This window comes from Harpegnathos saltator, unplaced genomic scaffold, assembly GCF_003227715.2.
Source record: "Harpegnathos saltator strain DR-91 unplaced genomic scaffold, Hsal_v8.6 scaffold842, whole genome shotgun sequence".
Taxonomy (NCBI): domain Eukaryota; kingdom Metazoa; phylum Arthropoda; class Insecta; order Hymenoptera; family Formicidae; genus Harpegnathos; species Harpegnathos saltator.
In genome coordinates, this window is record NW_020230696.1 from 2,863 (window position 1) to 22,912 (window position 20,050).

The 20,050-nt window shown below is 39.9% G+C and overlaps 1 protein-coding gene and 1 pseudogene across 3 annotated transcripts; one reads left to right on the forward strand and one right to left on the reverse strand.

The window, feature by feature from the left end:
• Positions 1-694: 694 nt before the first annotated feature.
• Positions 695-14,170, forward strand: LOC112590510 (uncharacterized). 3 transcript variants are annotated; one of them, XR_003114272.1, is made up of 3 exons: positions 695-1,070; positions 5,621-5,704; positions 13,821-14,170. XR_003114272.1 is itself a non-coding variant. In XM_025307242.1 (3 exons), the coding sequence occupies exons 1-3, from the start codon at positions 4,440-4,442 to the stop codon at positions 14,075-14,077; spliced, it is 435 nt and encodes a 144-aa protein (XP_025163027.1). In that variant the 5' UTR covers positions 4,364-4,439; the 3' UTR covers positions 14,078-14,170. The 3 variants fall into 3 exon arrangements, 2 of the variants coding, with proteins under 2 accessions (XP_025163027.1, XP_025163026.1); XM_025307242.1 differs by lacking the exon at positions 695-1,070 and adding an exon at positions 4,364-4,533; XM_025307241.1 differs by lacking the exons at positions 695-1,070; positions 5,621-5,704 and adding an exon at positions 12,837-13,691.
• Positions 14,171-14,436: 266 nt separating this feature from the next.
• Positions 14,437-19,706, reverse strand: LOC112590509 (uncharacterized; annotated as a pseudogene).
• Between the last annotated feature and the right edge of the window lie 344 nt (positions 19,707-20,050).

The following is a 20,050-nucleotide window of genomic DNA, read 5'->3' on the forward strand; positions in this document are numbered from 1 at the left end:
AAGATCGCGAAATCTTTTGTCTACTTTGCTTGAACTGAGGACCAAATCGTCATCATTGCGTTTTTCGCCGTACAACAGCGATGGCCATTCGGTAAAGGTCGCCTCGCGGCAATACGGACCTATGCGATGCTCGTCGTATTCGTCGATCCAGCTGTCGTCGCACTCGCACGAGCTGCTCACGAACGGATCAATCAGCGACGCTCGCGAACGTTCGTCCAGTCTACCGTGCCCGTTGCAACCAACGTCTCGCGAACACGATGAAAGCGGTCCGCTCACGTTGGTCATCAGATGCGGATATTTGCACCTGCACGCAAAGTTATATGAACTGTCCATGGGGTTATCGGTCGCGCGTTGTCGCAACAATATCCAGTCTGCGTTGACGGCACGACACTCGCGTCGCGCGCGCCCCAGAGTGCTCTTTTCGTCGCCTGCAGCATCCTGGTCACTGGCCAAGTCATTCTGATCCCGCAAACTCCGAACAAGACTATCAGGCATACAATAACCCAAATGCGTCGCCGTATTCGCCGGCAACACCACATCCTTGCCGCTCGACTCATCACGCACCGTCACCGACTCCGACACGTGCGCACATATTCGCATCGAAAAGCGCGTCTCGATACATTCAAAGCACGCAATGTAGCCGTCGTCTACATTGCATTCCACCGATTGCGAAAAGTCATCGCAGTCTCGAGTGTCGATCGAGCGGTCGGATAGCGTGATGCCTCCTCGGCTAAACCGTAGTAATCGCTTCTCGGCGAACGCGTCGCGCTCGCGCCGCCATTCATCATCATTCGTGTCATTATTCGTCAGCACCGCTGTCATTATCGTGGCTGTTTGCCCGTCATTCTCATAGTCTCGTTGCCGCCGCCGTAGCTCGAGTCGGCGCGGGTTAGCTGTTAACGTGCGGATGCGCCAAACCAAAATCGCCAATGCTATCATGCACAAAGTGCCGAAAATCGCCACAACCGCGATCGTCACGGCCATGCGTCGCAATTTTCCGTCGTGCGTGCCGGATGCAGGCATTCGAGCTCGTTTGACCCCCAAGTAACTGCTATTGTTACAGCAGATAGGTATTAATTAAAAAATATTAATTAATAAATAATGTCTTTTGCATAATTAATTAGCAATTTGGGTTAGAATCCTCCTATTCTATCTACTATCTTAAACAGAAACTCGAATTTTTTATTACACTGTCTTTTTCAACTAATTAATTTGAACAACTTTTGTCTGAAAGATTTTTTTTATTTGTCTAATATTTTTTGAGATATTTGAGAGAAACTTGAAAACTTTTTCTCATATTTAACTTACGATATCTCGCTAACTATTTGTCGGAAGAAAAAGTGGTACTGGATTTTCTAGCTTTATTTAATCTCAGGAATATATTGTTACAATAGCGCCCTGATTTTTTGTTAACTTACTGACTTTTTGGAAATTTCAAAATCATCAAATTAACAAAAATCAGGGCGCTATTGCAACAATATATATTTTTGAAACTAAATAAAGCAAAAAAGTCTAGTACCACTTTTTCCTCCGACAAATAGCTAGCGAGATATCGTAAGTTTAATATGAGAAAAAGTTACCAAGTTTTCCTCAAATATCTGAAAAAATATTAGGTAAATAAAAAAATGTTTTAGACAAAAGTTGTTCAAATTAATTGGTGGAAAAATACGATGTAATAAAAAATTCAAGTTTCCATTTAAGATTTCTATGTCGATCTTGTGTGGGCTTTTCAAGATCATTCCAAGATAAAATTTATAGCATCAGTAAATAGATTCTTTGAAGCCCTATAACTTTTATCTGAAACATTTTTCTCTAAAATGTAGCGTTTACGAAAACATCGGGTGACTCGGATGGTCTCAAACACCCTTATATAAATTTTTTTATTTCTTCGATTGCACAATTTTTAGCTTATGCAAGCTTAGTAAGCAGCCTCAGCTGCTTGACACGACTCATTGGTGGGAAAAATAGCGCTCGCTATAAGTGTCTGAAACAAAAGATTACAAAACATATATATATTATTTATATCAAAACACACCGACTGTACCTATATTTTAGAAATAAATTATTGTTTTTACGAATTATTGTTTTACAAAGTTATAAACTTTTTAAAAAAATATACGATCTTTTTACATCTTAATTTTGCAATAACAATTTTTTTGTTTGACAGGTTGTTGGTTATGTAGGTACAGTCGGTTACAAACATATGCAGAAATATGTGTACACTCAGAGGCAGGTATGGTGTTCCTTGGCGATGTCGTATACGCCTATAATACAATCGAAAGCGATGACAGGCACATATGCATATGCATATTGGCGTACTGTACAGCGCGAGAGAAGCGAAGAGGGAGAAGTGGTGAGAGACGTTCCGATGTTGCATCCTTATCGCACGTCGTACGATCGAGAGAGAAAGCATTACCAGACGTGGTACGGTTAATGGTGTTCCTAATAGCTGTTTCACTCTCTCTCTCTCTCTCTCTCTCTCTCTCTCTCTTTCTCTCTCTCTCTCTTTCTCTCTCTACGCTTGAATGCAAGCAATATGAGTGAGATAGGTATAGAGACACCGCGCTGTCTCTATAGGTGTCTCGCTCGCTCTAACAGCCATATATCGCGCTTTCCTCTTTTTTCCTTAGCAGAAATGCCGTTTAAGGAGGCAATCCTGTCTATAGGCCAGAAAAATAAGCTATTTTCGCGAATTTTTTTTCCGGAAATCTAAGCAGACGATTGATTTCAAACTTGATAGAAATAATAATATACATTTTATTGATAAGAATGAATTTTTATAGCGTTATATGAATAATAATGTAGCAAATATACAAAAAAATAACGTGACGTATTTAGGCGCGCGCCGTTTCACGGTTCCTATAAAATCTCGAAATACGGTAGACTGGGACAAAAACGTAAGTAAAATAATTATTCTACGCAATTAGCTTGCCGCTAACTCGTTTGAATTAAGGAAATAAAAAACGAACTACTTTTTTAATATTTTAAGGTATTTAAAAATTATATTTCAAAAATCGTCATAAACATCGATAATTTTACGTTAAGAATATTTTATTTGCAAGAAAACGATATTTCATGAAATTTACGAAAAAACTTATTTTATGCCGTAAGATATGTCAAATTGTGCAATTCTTTTTAGACGCAACATATCTTTACTTTTGAAAAGACTGCGAGAAGGAGGGGGGAGAGATAAATGCAACATCTTCCTTAAAATGCTACTTAAAATATAGGCTCCGCTCTTGAAAATATAAAAAAATTAGGAGACATTTAATAATAATAAAAATTACAATAATAATAACGAGACGCTATATAGCATCTCCTGAAATCAGAGAAAAACTTTTTTTATATACAAAAGTCGATCGATCGACTTCAGCATCTAATTACATATTCGAAACATGTCTATCTATCGTGTGAACTAGCGAAATAAAAAAATATTAATTTTTTATATGCACCGCGCTATCTCTATAGCTGTCTTATTTGCTGTAATAGCCATGTATCGCGCTTCTCTCTTTTATAACGCCATAAAAATTCATTCTCATCAATAAAATATATATTATTTTTATCAAGTTTGAAATCGATCGTCTGCTTAGTTTCCGAAAAAAAATTCGCGAAAATAGCTTATTTTTCTGGCCTACAGACAGGATTGCCTCCTCAATCGGCATTTCTGCTAAGGAAAAAAGAGGAAAGCGCGATACATGGCTATTAGAGCGAGCGAGACACCTATAGAGACAGCGCAGTGTTTCTATAGCCGTCTCACTCATATTGCCTGCATTCAAGCGTAGAGTGAGTGAGACAGCTATTGGGGACACTATTAACCGTACCACATCTGGTAATGCTTTCTCTCTCGATCGTGCGACGTGTGATAAGGATGCAACATCGAAACGTCTCCCACCACTTCTCCCTCTTCGCTTCTCTCGCGCTGTACAGTACGCCAATATGCATATGCGTATATGCCTATCATCGCTTTCGATTGTTTTACAGGCGTATCATCGCCGAGGGACACCATACCTGCCTCTGAGTGTACGCGGAAAAACTGAGATTGACTGTCTAGTTTTTAAATTGTTTGTATCGCTAGTTCAAAAAACGTAGTTTTGAAAAAAATGCGTTTAAAGTTTCCGTTAAAGAAAAATCTAACTTTTTCAACATTTATAGCTGCTTGTAGTCAATCTGCTATGCCAGGACCAGGGTAATTAGCCTGCGCCTCCTCGAACAGCTGCTGCTGTCCAGCCTGCTCCATTCTACGAGTCGTCCGAGCCTTTTTGCTGCTGTCAAAGCTGGCTCACTTAGCGCTTGATACGCGCGGCGTCATACGAGTCAGCATATTGCTTCGCTTGTTAACCGATTACGAGTTGTAGTACATCTATTATTTTTGAAATTGCGAAGTATCTTTCGTTAAATACGCCAGGAACAATGAGTGCAAAGATTTCAATAGTTTTTTAATGCCGCAGTGTAGATGCTTTGGAGCCAAACGCCAAATCGTTGAATTAAAGCTTTCATTCGCGTTTTGCGTGTGGCCACCTAAACATCTTTGCAGTAAGTCTCTATTTGACAAATCTTAATAAATAGGCAAAAGATGCCCTGCTATGCGCGCGCCGAGCAGCTACCTGCGCCGTTCCGTCCAACGCGCGCTGCATTTATTCGACTATACTATATATATAGACGCATTTCTAAGTTAGGTTCACACCATGATTCATAATTATATTCGAACAAATATTCATTTAATTTCAATACAATTTTTTCTCAGTGTAGAAGCATGTCCCTCTTAGCACTTTTCTCTTTCTGCGTCAAGTAGACGTGCGAGGTATTCGATGACATATTTCGCCTGCTGCGAATCTGCTAACCTAAATAAACACACCGCTGACAAGAAATATGAAACAAACCGCCGAATGCGCGGCAACTCATAGGTCAAAGCAAACAATAAAGACCATTATTAGGGTCTTGAGTGAATTCTCACGTTCGGACCATTCCAATCGCCTGGTCCGCGCGTTATTATCCCGCGTTTGTTCATCCTCCCCCCTTTCCCCTCGTCATCCATACACGGGCACATAAACCTCGTCGCATTCCACAATATCTTACTCTTTTTCGAAATAATCGGTAAATAGCCAATATTTGAGCTAACCTAACCAATATATCGCTGTTTGATTCAACGGCGTGATATTTCCATTCGTAATTTCTATCGCCGTTCGGTGCGTTCCAGCGGTAGATGCAATAAAAATATCGGACATTTAGCGACGAAATAATCAAACATTGTCACGAGCTTATTTATGTTTCACAATTTTTTTGCTATTTTTTTTCGCAATCGTCGCTACATCTCTGACAATTTTGTCGCGTCTGTCATTCTCGTGTAACTCTTCCATGCTATCGCTATCGATAACAAAAAAATATTCACATTCTGTTGCATAAGAGGCACACGCCTATATATATATATATATATATATATATATATATATTGTTTATTATAATTGCGAAACAATATATATATATATATATATATATTGTTTCGCAATTTTTTGCCGCATTTTCTTCGCAGTTCTTCGCTCAATAGCCGATATTTTCGTTGCATCTGTCGTTGCAATAGCATCTTGTTGAAAAAATGAATATATTTCCGATTACATTCTAGGCTATCCACCGATGAAAGAAGCGAAGAAGCCGGGCGGGGGAGGGACGTTTCGCCCGGCGATGCATGATTCTTCCGGCAACCGTAGTGAGTATAGCACATACATCTATTTGTATTCCGTAATTTGTCAATATTTCTTCGAGATCATCAATCAAATCGACGATATTTCCGTTGCCTCTGTGAATAATTTGTAATATTTTCTATATTTGTTATAATGTATATGATGTCAAGGTAATGTCACGTTCAACCGGGTGTTTCAGACCATCCCGGGTATCGGGGACCACCCCGGATTTTTTTCGTTAACGCGGCATTTTAGAGAAAAATATTTCAGACAAAAGTTGTAGGTCTTCAAAGGATCTATTTACTGATGCTATAAATTTGACCTTGGGATAACCTGGGAAAAGCCCAGTCAAGACGAAGAAATTACAAAAACGCCCTGATTTTTTGTCAATTTGACGAAATAGAAATTTCCAAAGGTCGACAAGTTAATAAAAAAAATGATGGCACTATTGTAGCAATATATTCTTGAGACTAAATAAAGCAAGAAAGTCTAGTACCACTTTTTCTTCTGACAAATAATTAGCGAGATATCGTGAGTTAAATATTGAAAAAATTAACAAGTTATCCTCGAAATATTTCAAAAAATATGAGGTAAATAGAAAAATGTTTCAGACAAAAGTTGTTCAAATTAATTGGTGGGGAAAGATGATGTAATAAAAAATTCAAGTTTCCATTTAAGATTTTCATGTTGATCTTGTTTGGGTTTTTCAAGGTTATCCCAAGATAAAATTTATAGCATCAATAAATAGATTCTTCCCTACAACTTTTGTCTGAAACATTTTTTTCTCTAAAATGTAACGTTTACGAAAAAATCCGAGGTAACCCGGGTGGTCTGAAACATTTGGTATACAATTGCTGGGCTACGTCAGTTTCAAAGAGAGAAGGTTGGACGCACGTTATCGTTGGTGTTTCGACAAATATTATCTTCATAACTTGTGGCGGGAGAATATCGATTATTTTCCCTTTGATATATGTAATCTAAATAATTTGTTTTATGTAGAGGACGAGCATGAGAAAAAAACAATCGCTCTCTACGAACCTATTTGTACTATTTTGGAGCGCATTAAACGAAAAAAAGAAAACAGATAGACAGATTGTATCCTTGACATTTGTTATTTGCAATATGACGCGACCTGAATGATTTTAGGAAAGAGCGATTACGATAACGATGCGGAACGTCGTCTTTCGCTTTTCGCGCATGCGCGATAATGCCGCGGTAAATGCGAGAATAGCACATACGCTTCTTTATGTTCCGCAATTTTTTAACTTTGTCTTCGCCATCATCATTAAATCTCCGATATTTTTTGTCGCGTCTGTCATTCTCATAGGTCCAATGTGCCGATTGTCTGTGTGTGTGTGTGTGTGTGTGTGTGTGTGTGTGTGTGCGCGCGTGTATGTGTGTGTCCTGCTCTAGCTGAAAATAAAAATTTTATATTGAAAAAATAGGTAAGGGGAGAGAGAGAGAGAGAGAGAGAGAGAGGTTTGTCGAAATGTCCTTCGCCCCCTCCTCCCCCCTTCCCCTTACTTCTATGCTATCGTGCGATCCGATCACCGGAAACCGACCTTGCGCGGACGTAAAGAAACGGCGCTATCATGCGCGGACGCGAACTCGCACGGACGCGAATTTACACGCACACAAACATAAACGCATGTGCTCAACTGAAGACACATGTGAGTATATTCGTGTTTCGCAATTAGTAATTTTTTTCCTTGTTCAATTATCGCCGACCCAGTATCGATATTTTCGTAATGTGTCTATCGCTCTTAAGACGTCACGACGACAGCGTACATGACGGCCATGAGCAGCCCCTGCGCCTCGAGCGGATTCTCACGCTTGGGCCATTTAAAGCAACGAGTTCGCAAGGCAGGCTTGCGTTCATCGGCACATAGTTGCTCAGCGATTTGCTGCTTGATGACCGCGCTGTTGCGAACGATCGAGTCTTCGAGGGCGAACGACTCATAGGGCAACTGAGCGAAATCCTCCCCGTCGCAGGATCGTTTCAGAAGACGTTGAGGAGTGACGGGGCCGCGTCGTCGTCGGTCCTCGTTCTCACTGCCGCTACTGGAATCATCATATACGCCGTTGTCGTACAGATCTTTAGATTTTCGCGCACTATAATGATCGATCGCCCATTTACGATGATTCCGGCGAACTGCGCGCCGATCAGAGGCGTTTCGCAGAGTCTCGTTGAGCAAAGCGAATCTCGCAGTGACCAGCGCTCTTTCACAGCGCTCCAGTAGTACATGACGCACAAATGACACCAGAGTTTTGCGCAACTGATCATCTACGTCGCGCAGAGGGCTGGTAGTACGATCTTTCGGCGGAATCGCACCGTACCAACAGTACAACTCGTTAGGCCTCGCTATTTCGCATCTGAAACGCTTGCCGTTGTTTTCCAACAATATAGCGGGCAGCCACACGTGGCCGACAGCGTCATTCATTACGCACTCTCGCCATTTGATCCACCGATACGCCAGTTTGGCGAATCGTTCGTACGGAGCATTATTTTTTCGAATCGTAACTTCTAGCCGTTCGGCGCGCTCCTGCTCGACCGCATACTCGCGAAACGCTCGGTCAAATGTGTCCGTGTGCACGGCTCGCAGAGCGTCACAGCTGGAAATGACGCTGTGTAATTCCTCCGCGCTATCGGTAGCGAGCAAAAGCGCGCCGCCGCTCTCACAGTGAGACGCCACACCAGCCAGATAGTCTTTGCGCGACATGATAAATTCTAAATTACACGATGTGCGCGACGGCCATCTTCCTGCTGATTCAATCTTTCCAGCGAACGCAGCATCCGACAGATCGCACTGTCAGACCGCAAAAATTTTTCTATCTCAAGCAGCAGAATGTCGCGGCGAGCTTCCAGCTCGGAGATCACCTTGGTCCGTTCTATTTCAGCTCGATTAGCCATATCTCGAAGCCGCTCTTCCATCCGCTCGATGCCGATCTGAGCCAGGTTGGCCAGAGACTCACGCAGACCGGCTATCTCCGACTGTGCATTCTGATAGCGTGATTGAGTGGCGGTATACACCGTGCTCTCGAATCGCAGAGCTTGCTGCAACGCAGCAACGCGTTTCTCTAGTTGAAAATTGAACGCTCGATGACCACGCAACATCTTCTCCAAGCATTTCAAATCACTGTCGTAACGCAAGCGAAACGACACGCGATATGAATCTGCAAATTCGCGCACGACCGCGAGAACTGTACAGGCGTCCGCATCATATTCACACGTTACGGTGTGAGCATGGGTGCAAATTGGACGTTTTCGTACGCATTCATGACAGGGCGGCGACGTCCTACTGATCTCGTAATCGTCGTCCAATTCGTGCGTTCCCACATCGCGAATCAGAGTGTCAACGAGAGTGTCAGTGGATCCGGCGAGTCTCGGTTGCCGTCGTTCCAAAGACGACTCGTACAATTCGGGCGGGCGAAGAGGTAAAACGAGACGCAGCACGTCGTTCAAGCTGCGCGGTGTGTCAGCAAAGCGATCGCCCACGCGAATTCTTGCAAATTCGCAATCGATTCGATGGTTTCCGCCGTATTCGTCGCATTGCTGATCAAACCACTTTTCCATACGAATGCTGTCGACCAGGCGTTCGACGGCGGCGGCGTCGCCAGCGGCAGTCATGACGTTTTCATTCTCCGCGATCAATAGAACAAAATTATCGTACGACATTGAGCGTATTGTATCGTTCACGTTATTATTTTCGTGGCCACCGTGCAAACGTTTTCTTCCCGCTAACGATGACGGCATCGTGATTGAGAGAGAGAGAGAGAGAGAGAGAGAGAGAGAGAGAGAGAGAGTGAAGCAGGGACAACTTATCTCTCTTTCCGACTCTCTCTCTCTCTCTCTCTCCCCTTCTCTCTCTCTCTCTCTCTCTCTCTCTCTCTCTCTCTCTCTCTCTCTCTCTCTCTCTCCGACTTTCTCTCCCTCCCCCTTCCTCCCTCCCTCCCTCCCTCCCTCCCTCCCTCTCTCCCTCTCTCCCTCTCTCTCCCTCTCTCTCCCTCTCTCTCCCTCTCTCTCCCTCTCTCTCCCTCTCTCTCCCTCTCTCTCCCTCTCTCACCATCTCTCTCCCTCTCTCTCTCTCTCTCTCCCTCTCTCTCTCTCCCCCTTCCTCCCTCCCTCTCTCCCTCTCTCCCTCTCTCCCTCCCTCCCTCTCTCTCCCTCTCTCTCCCTCTCTCTCCCTCTCTCTCTCTCTCCGATGTAAAATTGGCACATCATTATTATTGCTTTCCCGGTAGTCTTGTTTATGTATCGATTGCACTGCGCATACCAGCAGATTATTTATTTCGTGACATACAGGATGTCCCATTTTAAAGGATCCACTCAAACATCTCAGAAAATATTAAGCAAATAAAAAATGTTTCAAATAAAAGTTGTATAATTTCAAAGAGGACATGTAACAATTATATCATTGTGTTTACAGATGGTGCTACTTTCGAGATATTCACTGATTATTATTTTTCTTAAATGGAAACCCCAATTTTTTATTGTATCATCTTTTTCTACGAACTAATTTTAACAACTTTCGTCTGAAACATTTTTCTATTTGCCTAATATTTTTAGATATTTAAGAAAAACTTGATAATTTCTTCAGCTTCACACTCCCGTATAAATAGCCGGCCCACGCTGCTATTCGCGTCTCTCTTCCACGTTTTTTTTTGTAGATGCGCTATTTTAGGGAAAAATGTTTCAGACGAAAGTTATATGGATAGTGGTTTGTTTACAGATAGTGTCACTTTCGAGCCAATTCATTAATCATTATTTTTCTTAAATAGAAACCCCAATTTTTTATTATATCATCTTTTTTCTACTAATTAATTTGAACTTTTGTGTGAGACATTTTTTTATTTGCCTAATATTTTTCGAGACATTTAAATGGATTGTTTAAAATGGGGGGCATCCTATAAAAGAAGTCCCCAAACGACGTCACACGATAAACACCGTCCTTTACAATAGACGCACACTGAGAAAAATATCCGAAATATCCGATTGTTAATTTCGTTATCCGATCAAAAATCCAATTAAATACACCGAATATTTGATCGAATAACGAAATTAACAATCGGATATTTCTGATACTTTTCTCCGTGCACTTTCCGCAGTGTCTTTATACAATTCGTTAAGAGAAACTAGGGTAATATTTCATAGCTATAGGTAGCGAGACGATTCGGCGAGACGGTCAGCGGACTATTTTATTTTATGACCTGAAGAAGGTCTCGTAATCTAGTGTATTACGCTCCGGGCAAAAACAAGACCCTTTTCTTTCTCTCTCGAAATTCTATTCTCTTAATACGGGGTATCTTAAGAATACCGAAACCTTCGGATAACTTTGTAAGATCAAATTTTCATGAAGAATTTTAAATACAAAAGTTGTAGAAAATCGAGTAACGGACTTGATGACGATGCTATAAATTTGAGGCTATAAACTTTTGCTATTACGAATTGCTATAAACTCGAGATGACTTCGGGAAAAACCCAGTCAAGATCAATATAAAAATCTTAAATGAAAACTCGAATTTTTTATTACATCATCTTTTTCCACCAATTAATTTGAACAACTTTTGTCTACTAAAACATTTTTTTATTTGCCTAATATTTTTTCGGATATTTGAGGAAAACTTGATAACTTTTTCTCATATTTAACTTACGATATCTCGCTAACTATTTGTCGGAAGAAAAAGTGGTACTAGACTTTTTTGCTCTGTTTAGTCTCAAGAATATGTTCTTACAACAGTGCCCTGACTTTTGTTATCTTTCTGACTTTTGGAAATTTCAAAGTCATCAAATTAACAAAAATCAGGGCGTTATTGTAACAATATATATTCTTGAGACTAAATAAAGCAAGAAAGTCTAGTACCACTTTTTCTTCCGACAAATAGTCAGCGAAATATCGTAAGTTAAATATGAGAAAAAGTTATCAAGTTTTCCTTCAATATCTAAAAAAATATTAGGCAAATAAAAAAATGTTTTAGACAAAAGTTGTTCAAATTAATTGATAGAAAAAAGCAGTGTAATAAAAAATATTGGTTACCATTTAAAAAACGCAAGTTGACCTGCAAATGATCTTTAAAGTCATGGCCGAGGTCAAATTCAAGATCACCATCAAGTCCGTTACTCGATTTTCTACCACATTTGTATTTAAAATTTTTCATAAAAACTTAATCCTGCAAAGTTATCCGGGGGAGGTTTCGGTATCTTTAAGACACTTTGTATAACGATGGAAACGGAGAAATCGGCACATCTAACGAACAGCCGTCGCGCCAGATCAAAGGCGATTCGGAAAACATTTAACAATAGTGCACTAAGTTCTGAAAATCTACACGTCTTTGTTCAAAGTTTATGTATGGGAAAAGTTCGCCAAATGTGTGTCCGTCGTTCTAGTTATAAAATTAGAAACTGCAGTAATAACCCGTTACTATTTTTTTCACCGGTCATAAAATTTTATCTCAACCTATGCTTTCGACATCCTAAATCTTCCGGTTGATAAATAAAACATATTGTTCACATTTATACATATCTCTCTACCTTTTATCTTATTTCACGATTATTAAATTAATATTTCCGAGCACTATGCATTTCAATAGAAAAGTAACAGATGCTGGCCGAAATCTGAAAGTATTCGTTATTCCAAAACGCTTTTGATGTATCTCTGAATACGTTTATGAATATTCTGCAGAGTACCGAGCATTATTATTATTGTGTAACGGATTGAATAATTATATAACATTAATAATGCCCGACATTCTTCACAATATCTTTGAATGTACTATTCATAAATATGGTAAACGTATTTCAAATGCACGAAAACTCGACGATTTCATGCAAAACTCATTTATATACTCATTTATTTATTTACTACTCATACAAGATTCCCATAATTGTCAAGAGAAACCACTGTAATATTCCCAGCAAACACAATATTACATGTAACGTGCATGTTAGTTGTAATTTCCTACTCAACAATATAACTGTTATATAACATATATGTTATATAACAATTATATTGTTGAGTAATTAAAACTAACATGCACGTTACATGTAATATTGTGTGTGTTGCTGGGTTGTTTAGGTTTAGGTTTAGGTACCGGTTTAGATATCGATGGCACACACTGCGTATATCAACTGATTATTTCCTAATCTAAAAAAGGGCGGCACAAATAGTGACACGGAACAATACCTCGTGAACGGTCCATCATAACAGATTCACTCTTCGCAGCATCATTCAAACCGCAACGTTCGTAACATCCACATCATCAAGCCGTGCATCATGAATCATAAAAGTTCCACTAGTGCTATCATCGCTCTGCCCGAAGTGGACAATTTGGAACCCAACAAAAACCAATGGGAGAATTATCATTGCGCCGTGGAGCATCGAATTATAGAGGACCGCCTGGACATTAGGATTTCATATGCCGCAAAATTGGATCTGTTTGCACCATTGTTAATAGAGCAAGAAATCTCCCATTGACTGACTGTCTTCATCAGCTCATCAGGGGGGTATTATCGGACGGTGAAAGACTGTCCCTTCCAAGTAGTGCACTACGTTCGGAAATCATATTATACGTCGGACATTGTGACACATATGATTAGTGTGTTTGTGCTAAACAATTTACATATATTAATAACAAAGTGCCACGGACATATATTAAAATGTGTCTCTCTTGAATAATGCGTTAACAACGAGCGTGCATCACCGACAAGACGGTGCTGCTCATTATACGAGGGTAGTAATTGTGACCACGGATCATATGTGATGAACTATTGCCCTCAACAGAGGCCCTGTGATTTGTGCATACTAGAATTGGAATCGTTTGATTTAAATTATAATTTCGTCACCGATAGCACTGAAATAGTGAATTCTCGAAGGACAACACAACAGCGGGTGCTAGAAATGTGCTGGCTCTCTCATCACGACGTCAAGGAAGTTGCTGCTGTCAAGAATGATGCCCCCGTCGAGATTGCAGTAGGGAAAGAGCCGAGCATCGACAACGACATAAATATAATTCAATGTATTATATTATTTTACACATTACAGAACATGAAAAATAGGAGGGTCGATTGCTCGCAAAGATCCATTTGCGATCCTCCGTGCGGCGCAAGGATTCAATTAAACTGGATCTTATTTTTTTGCCATGCAGCTCTCATTTACGAGCGTATAACCAGGCCGCGCCGCCGTGGACGCCCCGCCACCGCTGCCGCCGCCGCGGCCGCCGCCGCGGCCACCGCCTACGCCCCGTTACCATCGACGTCCCAGCGCCGCCGCCGCCGCGGACGCCCCTCCGTCGCGGACGCCGCCGCTGCCGCTGCTGCTACTGATGCTGCTACTCATGCTGCTACTGACGCTGCTGCTCTTGTTGCTACTAATACTGCTGCTCTTTCATGCAAGTTCTGCTAGTGAATAAAAAAAAGAAATATATCTCTGGTTATATAACATGCTCAGCAAACACGGATATATAACTGTAATATTATCTTAATAAAATGAAATGTAACATGCAATATAACATGTATTAAAAAAATTATATACCATTTTGTAATTTTCTCAATATTTACTCCTTAATTAATGAAAATATATAAGCAAATGAGTACATAGGAAGCGGTAGAATAAGCTCTGTGTAAAAAAAATGGCTTATTTCTTAGCAACGATAAGTAATAGTTGATTTTTCGGTGCGCGACCGTGTTATATACCATTATATACAACCAGTTGAGTTTATTTAATAAGATTTTGGTGACCGAATAAAAACGTCCTTCAGAGATTAACGAGCAATTTATCCATACACGCGTAAAGCCATTAAAATACTTGTAAAAACTCACCCGATTTCTCCTCTTAAATAGTACATACATTCTCTATGTCATTTATCGTGAGAGTTCCTGCGCAATATGTTACAATCGCAATATCACCGTAAATGATCAATCCATTCATTAATATCACATACAAAGGGCTTTCAGAACAGTCTCTTTTGTGAAATGTAAAACACGCAGGCGAGGAAGAACGCGAAGGCCAATGCAAGTAATACTTCATCAGTGACTTCGCATTTACCATATTTTCCTAAGAGCTTTCCCGATTGCACTATCACTTGCTCTTGATGCTCCAGCTCGTTTCTCGTGTTATCAACCTTGTCAGAGGATGTTACTGAAACAACAGCAAAATCGGTAGAATCGTAATAATTATTCTTAAACAGACAATATATAGTGAGACGATAATAATAAATAATAATTTATCTAACAAAGAGAGAAATTACATGGTGCAGAAGTAATCCTTGCGGCGGTAACCCTTTTTTCAGGTGATTCTCAAGATTTGAAGGTCATCTTTGTTTTTTTAATGGAATGCTGTTTCTGAGTTTATTTTTCGATAACAGTTATTAAAAGAAATACAATCATCTATGATAAAGAATAATTCAAAATCAGTTATGATACAAAAAAAAACATTTTAATAAATTTTATTACATTTTTAATTAAAACATTTTATTTAAAAAATAACTTAGGAAAAAATGATAAAGGATTTAGATTTTAAAGCTTAGTTTACTCAGAAAATAAAACTTTACTACTATAAGACAATTGTTTCAGTACCATATATTTTGTTAAATATTTTTCTATTCTCACATCTCATATGTTCAAGATATTCAAGATAGGACAATAGCTGCTTCATTCTGCATGATAGATATCTAATAAATTCAATATTTTTATGAAATAATCCAAAAATATAGTACGTACACAATATGTCCAATATACACTCAAACGCAAAAAACCCGGTACACTAAAAATTTGGGAAAAAATTACAAAATTTCAAATGATCATAACTTGGTAAATAATGAAGATAGAAATATGCGCAGAAATGCAAAATGAAGCTTGAAACGTCCTCTTTAAGAATATCTGAATGGCAATTATGCTCGGCCATTTTTTTCAAAATGGCGGATGATAAAGTGAGAGGATGCAAAATTGATAATCAAAGGTCCGTGTTTGCGATGGCGCATGGTGTGCATCAGGTATCGCAGCGCAATGGGACCAAATGCACATAGTATATGTAGTGAAAGTATAGAGTGTTATCTTTAAAATGCTACTTTACCGAGCTCGATGTGATCATTTTTCACTGAGTTGTTCCAAATTTTGCTAAAAATGCGGTTTTCTTGTTAAATTTGCATAATTCAGTGAATAAGTATCGCATCAAGCTCTATAACGAAGTATTTTAAAGAAAACATTCTATACTTTTAGGTACTTTTCGTCCCATTGAGCTGCGACACTTACTTTGCTCCATGCGCCGTCGCACGCTCGAACCTTTTTTTAGCAACTTTTCATGTTCCCCTTTTATCACCCGCCATTTTGAAAAAATATCGTTGCGCACAATTTCGATAGATCTTTCGAAAAGTACAGTTTCAAAGCTTTCAAACCGTTTTTGAAATTTGCTGCTAGGATATTTAGGTGTCGAGATATTCAATTTCGAATTTGCAACAAATGTCGATTCAGCGAGGCTTAAGGGGCTAAGAGGCTCTGCGGTTCGTTTGGCTCTTTCATAATTTCAATAGCTGTGTTCATGTTTCTCTATATAATAATTTACATAACCAGCACAATATATTCAATGATTTGCATTTATTATTTTGAAAGCCAGGGAAATGAAAGTAAAATTCAATTTAGGTTCTTCATTTTGCGTAATCGATATTACGTAATAAAGATGAATTGCGTTTTAAGATACCGCTGTCATTAGCTCAAATTATGGTTGTAAGTCGTCCCAATATAAACCGCATGGAATTTTACTGGTAGGAAAAGTCCTATTGTATGTAGTGTGTGTGTGTGTTTGTATACCACAAAGATAAGGACCCCGTGGTTCGTCAGCTCCACAGTATTTCAAGATTTCACACCCTCCTTGTGGTGTGTGTGTGTGTGTGTGTGTGTGTGTGTGGTGTTACAGCAGAGATAAGGACCCCGCAGTTCGTCACTCCAGTAATTAATGACTCCAAACCCTCTCTGCTGTGTGTGTAGTGTGTGTGTACTAATAATGGGTATGACTGCCTCGTGCGCGTATTTCCTCATTCATACGATCAGGCATACTCCTTATTAGTCTTTTAATTTCATCCTGCGTAATTGTATTCCATTCGTTTTCGAGAATTATTCACAGTTCTCGCAGTGACTGAGGAGCAGGTACGTGATTTCATACTTTCCTGCCGAGGTTGTCCCATAAGTGTTCGATTGGATTTAAATCTGGACTATTTGCTGGCCAATCGAGTCGATTTATGCCAACTTCATCGAAGAAATCAAGCACTCTTCTCGCAGTGTGTGGTCGAGCATTGTCTTGCATAAACAAGAACTTCTCTCCGATGAAGGGTGCGTACGGAACAACATACGGAATGAGTATGTCTTCCACGCATATCTGCGTTCATATTCTTGTCAAAAAAAGTGCAAATCTGTATGAGCATTAGCTGAAATTCCTGCTCAAATCATTACAGAGCCATTGTAGCTATACCTCTCACTTACCGTACAGACTGCAAATCGTTCTCCACCGCTACGATAAACTCGTTTTCGTCCATCTGGAGAATAGACACAAAAACGAGATTCATCGCTAAAGAGTACTTTACTCCAGTCTGCGTAAGTCCAGTCTCTATGCTCAACTGCAAAATTGAGTCGAGCTACGTGATGGTGACATTTAAGCAAAGGTACAGCTGCTGGCCTGCGCGAAAGCAGATTTCGTTCCTTTAATCTTCTCCGAACGGTGTTAACGGATACATTAATGTTGCGCACATCCCTTAAATTGTTTCTAATTTGAACAGATGTTCGATGTCTGTCTCTTAACGAATTTGAAACAATAAATCGGTCATATTAAATTGATGAAGTTTAAATTGATGAAGTTGCACGAAGCAACGCGCCTCGAAAGGAAAAGATCACGGAAAAAGAAAAGTCGCACGAGGCAGCGCTTATCGGAGTGAACACGTTCGGAAAAGGAAAATTGTTTGTCTTTGTTTATTGTCTTGGCACATACATTTAAGAAAAATCCAGTCAAGCCAGGCGTTAAAGCCCGGCGCACCGACAGAATCTCAGTCAAGCCAGAACGTAAGCCCGGCGTACTGACAAACTCGCGAAGTCCAGCGTACAAGAGATAGTGCCACTATCGGCGGTGGACCGTACGAAGGCCAAAAGCTGTACGAAGGCAATCTCTGATCGTCTCCGCGGGCACTCTTATATGCCCTGGGCAGCTCGAACTCGCGTGCGAACCGAGGGGCTCGCGCGCGCGCGACAACCTAGATCGCCGCGTCGCGGCGGCTCCGTGGACTAGGAGCGCCAGGGAATTTCGACGTTCAGGTGGCGTCCAGCGACTCGGCATCCCGCGCGCCGGGTCACCGCGAACTCAGGCGCGATCCTGAACAGCATATTCAAGCTGTGTACCATAATGGCCAATCGTACGGAGAAGGTAGAGAGCTAGGGACAGCTTCGCGAACTAAAGTGTATACCACAGTGATCATGCGTAACTGAAGGGTAAAGAATGGTAACTTTTGATAAAAATTAAATTTCCAATTCGCAAAATTGTGTAAATTATTGTATAGAGAATAATGAACGCGGCTATTGAAATTATGAAAGACCCAAACGAACCGTAGAGCCTCTTAGCCCCTTAAGCCTCGCTGAATCGACATTTGTTGCAAATTCGAAATTGAATATCTCGACACCTAAATATCCTAGCAGCAAATTTCAAAAACGGTTTGAAAGCTTTGAAACCGTACTTTTCGAAAGATCTATCGAAATTGTGCGCAACGATATTTTTTCAAAATGGCGGGTGATAAAAAGGAGAACATGAAAAGTTGCTAAAAAAAGGTTCGAGCGTGCGACGGCGCATGGAGCAAAGTAAGTGTCGCAGCTCAATGGGACGAAAAGTACCTAAAAGTATAGAATGTTTTTTTTAAAATACTTCGTTATAGAGCTTGATGCGATACCTATTCATTGAATTATGCAAATTTAACAAGAAAACCGCATTTTTAGCAAAATTTGGAACAACTCAGTGAAAAATGATCACATCGAGCTCGGTAAAGTAGCATTTTAAAGATAACACTCTATACTTTCATGTGCATTTGGTCCCATTACGCTGCGATACCTGATGCACACCATGCACCATCGCAAACACGGACCTTTGATTATCAATTTTGCATCCTCTCACTTTATCATCCGCCATTTTGAAAAAATGGCCGAGCATAATTGCCATTCAGATATTCTTAAAGAGGATGTTTCAAGCTTCATTTTGCATTTCTGCGCATATTTCTATCTTCATTATTTACCAAGTTATGATCATTTGAAATTTTGTAATTTTTTCCCAAATTTTTAGTGTACCGGGTTTTTTGCGTTTGAGTGTATATCAGCACTTCTCTGAGTTGTCTCAGCTAGATGCCTTACGATGCTGAATAATTTATCTGTGATTTGGCTAGAAGAATCTATCAAACTTTATTTGTCTCGTCGTTTACGAAGAGCATTTTGCCACTCCTCTGGCAAGAAGAGCAGATTCTCCCTAGCTAATTTATGACACAAGTGCTAACGACATTAGCCTTGCGAAAGACCACCAAGAACATATTTAATTGTTCCTTATAGCTCTCAACGATGGACAACAACTCAGTCTTCTTCTTCTCATTTGGTTCGGTTTCAGCAACAGACGCTAATCGCTCTATGGAGGATTCTAATACCGCAATTTTGGTCGTACCTTCGGTATTGAATTTGTCTAATGCTTTTAACAGCCCAGTGCATTGTTATATGTCCTTAACAGAAAATACATGGTGATTTGTTATTTGGCTTATCAAAATATAATTCCTAACATATTATTTATTATTGTAAATATGATCCTACTATTTATTATTGTAAAACATGATGTTAATTTTCTCTTCTTCTTTCCTTCTTCTTTTTTCAGAATTGATGTTAATCTAAAGTTGAGATTGAGGTTATATCTCATAGTTTATGAGATGGAATCACATATATATATATATACATATATTTACTTGTATTAAAGCGTTCACTTGAAGATGATCCTTCACAATATCCTGACATATCAGTCCCAGACATCAACACTTGATGTCAACTCTTGCGCGGAATTTGTTCGCTCAGGCTTGGCTATCTGGGTATAATGTTACCTGAAAGAATCTGCTGTGGCTAATCTCCACAATGCTGATAAAAATTGTTTATGTGTGGATCAATCATTGGTGTTCCGACTCTTTCTCTATGTAAATTTGGCTCAACGATGGATAAAATGTGGTCAAATGTTGCAGGAGGTATTCTAAATCATGCATTAATTAATTATTATATGTTACATCTTTAAGTAAGTCAACTAATATATTTTATATTACTGTTCATATTGCAATACCTAAAATGTGCCTTAAATTGCTGGTCACTAAAGTGCTGGCACTAT

Coding starts and splice junctions, on each gene's coding strand:
- LOC112590510 (XM_025307241.1), top strand. CDS start 13,436: ATGAACTATTGCCCTCAACAGAGGCCCTGTGATTTGTGCATACTAGAA. Junction 13,692..13,820: donor CGACATAAATATAATTCAAT/GTATTATATTAT, acceptor TTTGCCATGCAG/CTCTCATTTACGAGCGTATA.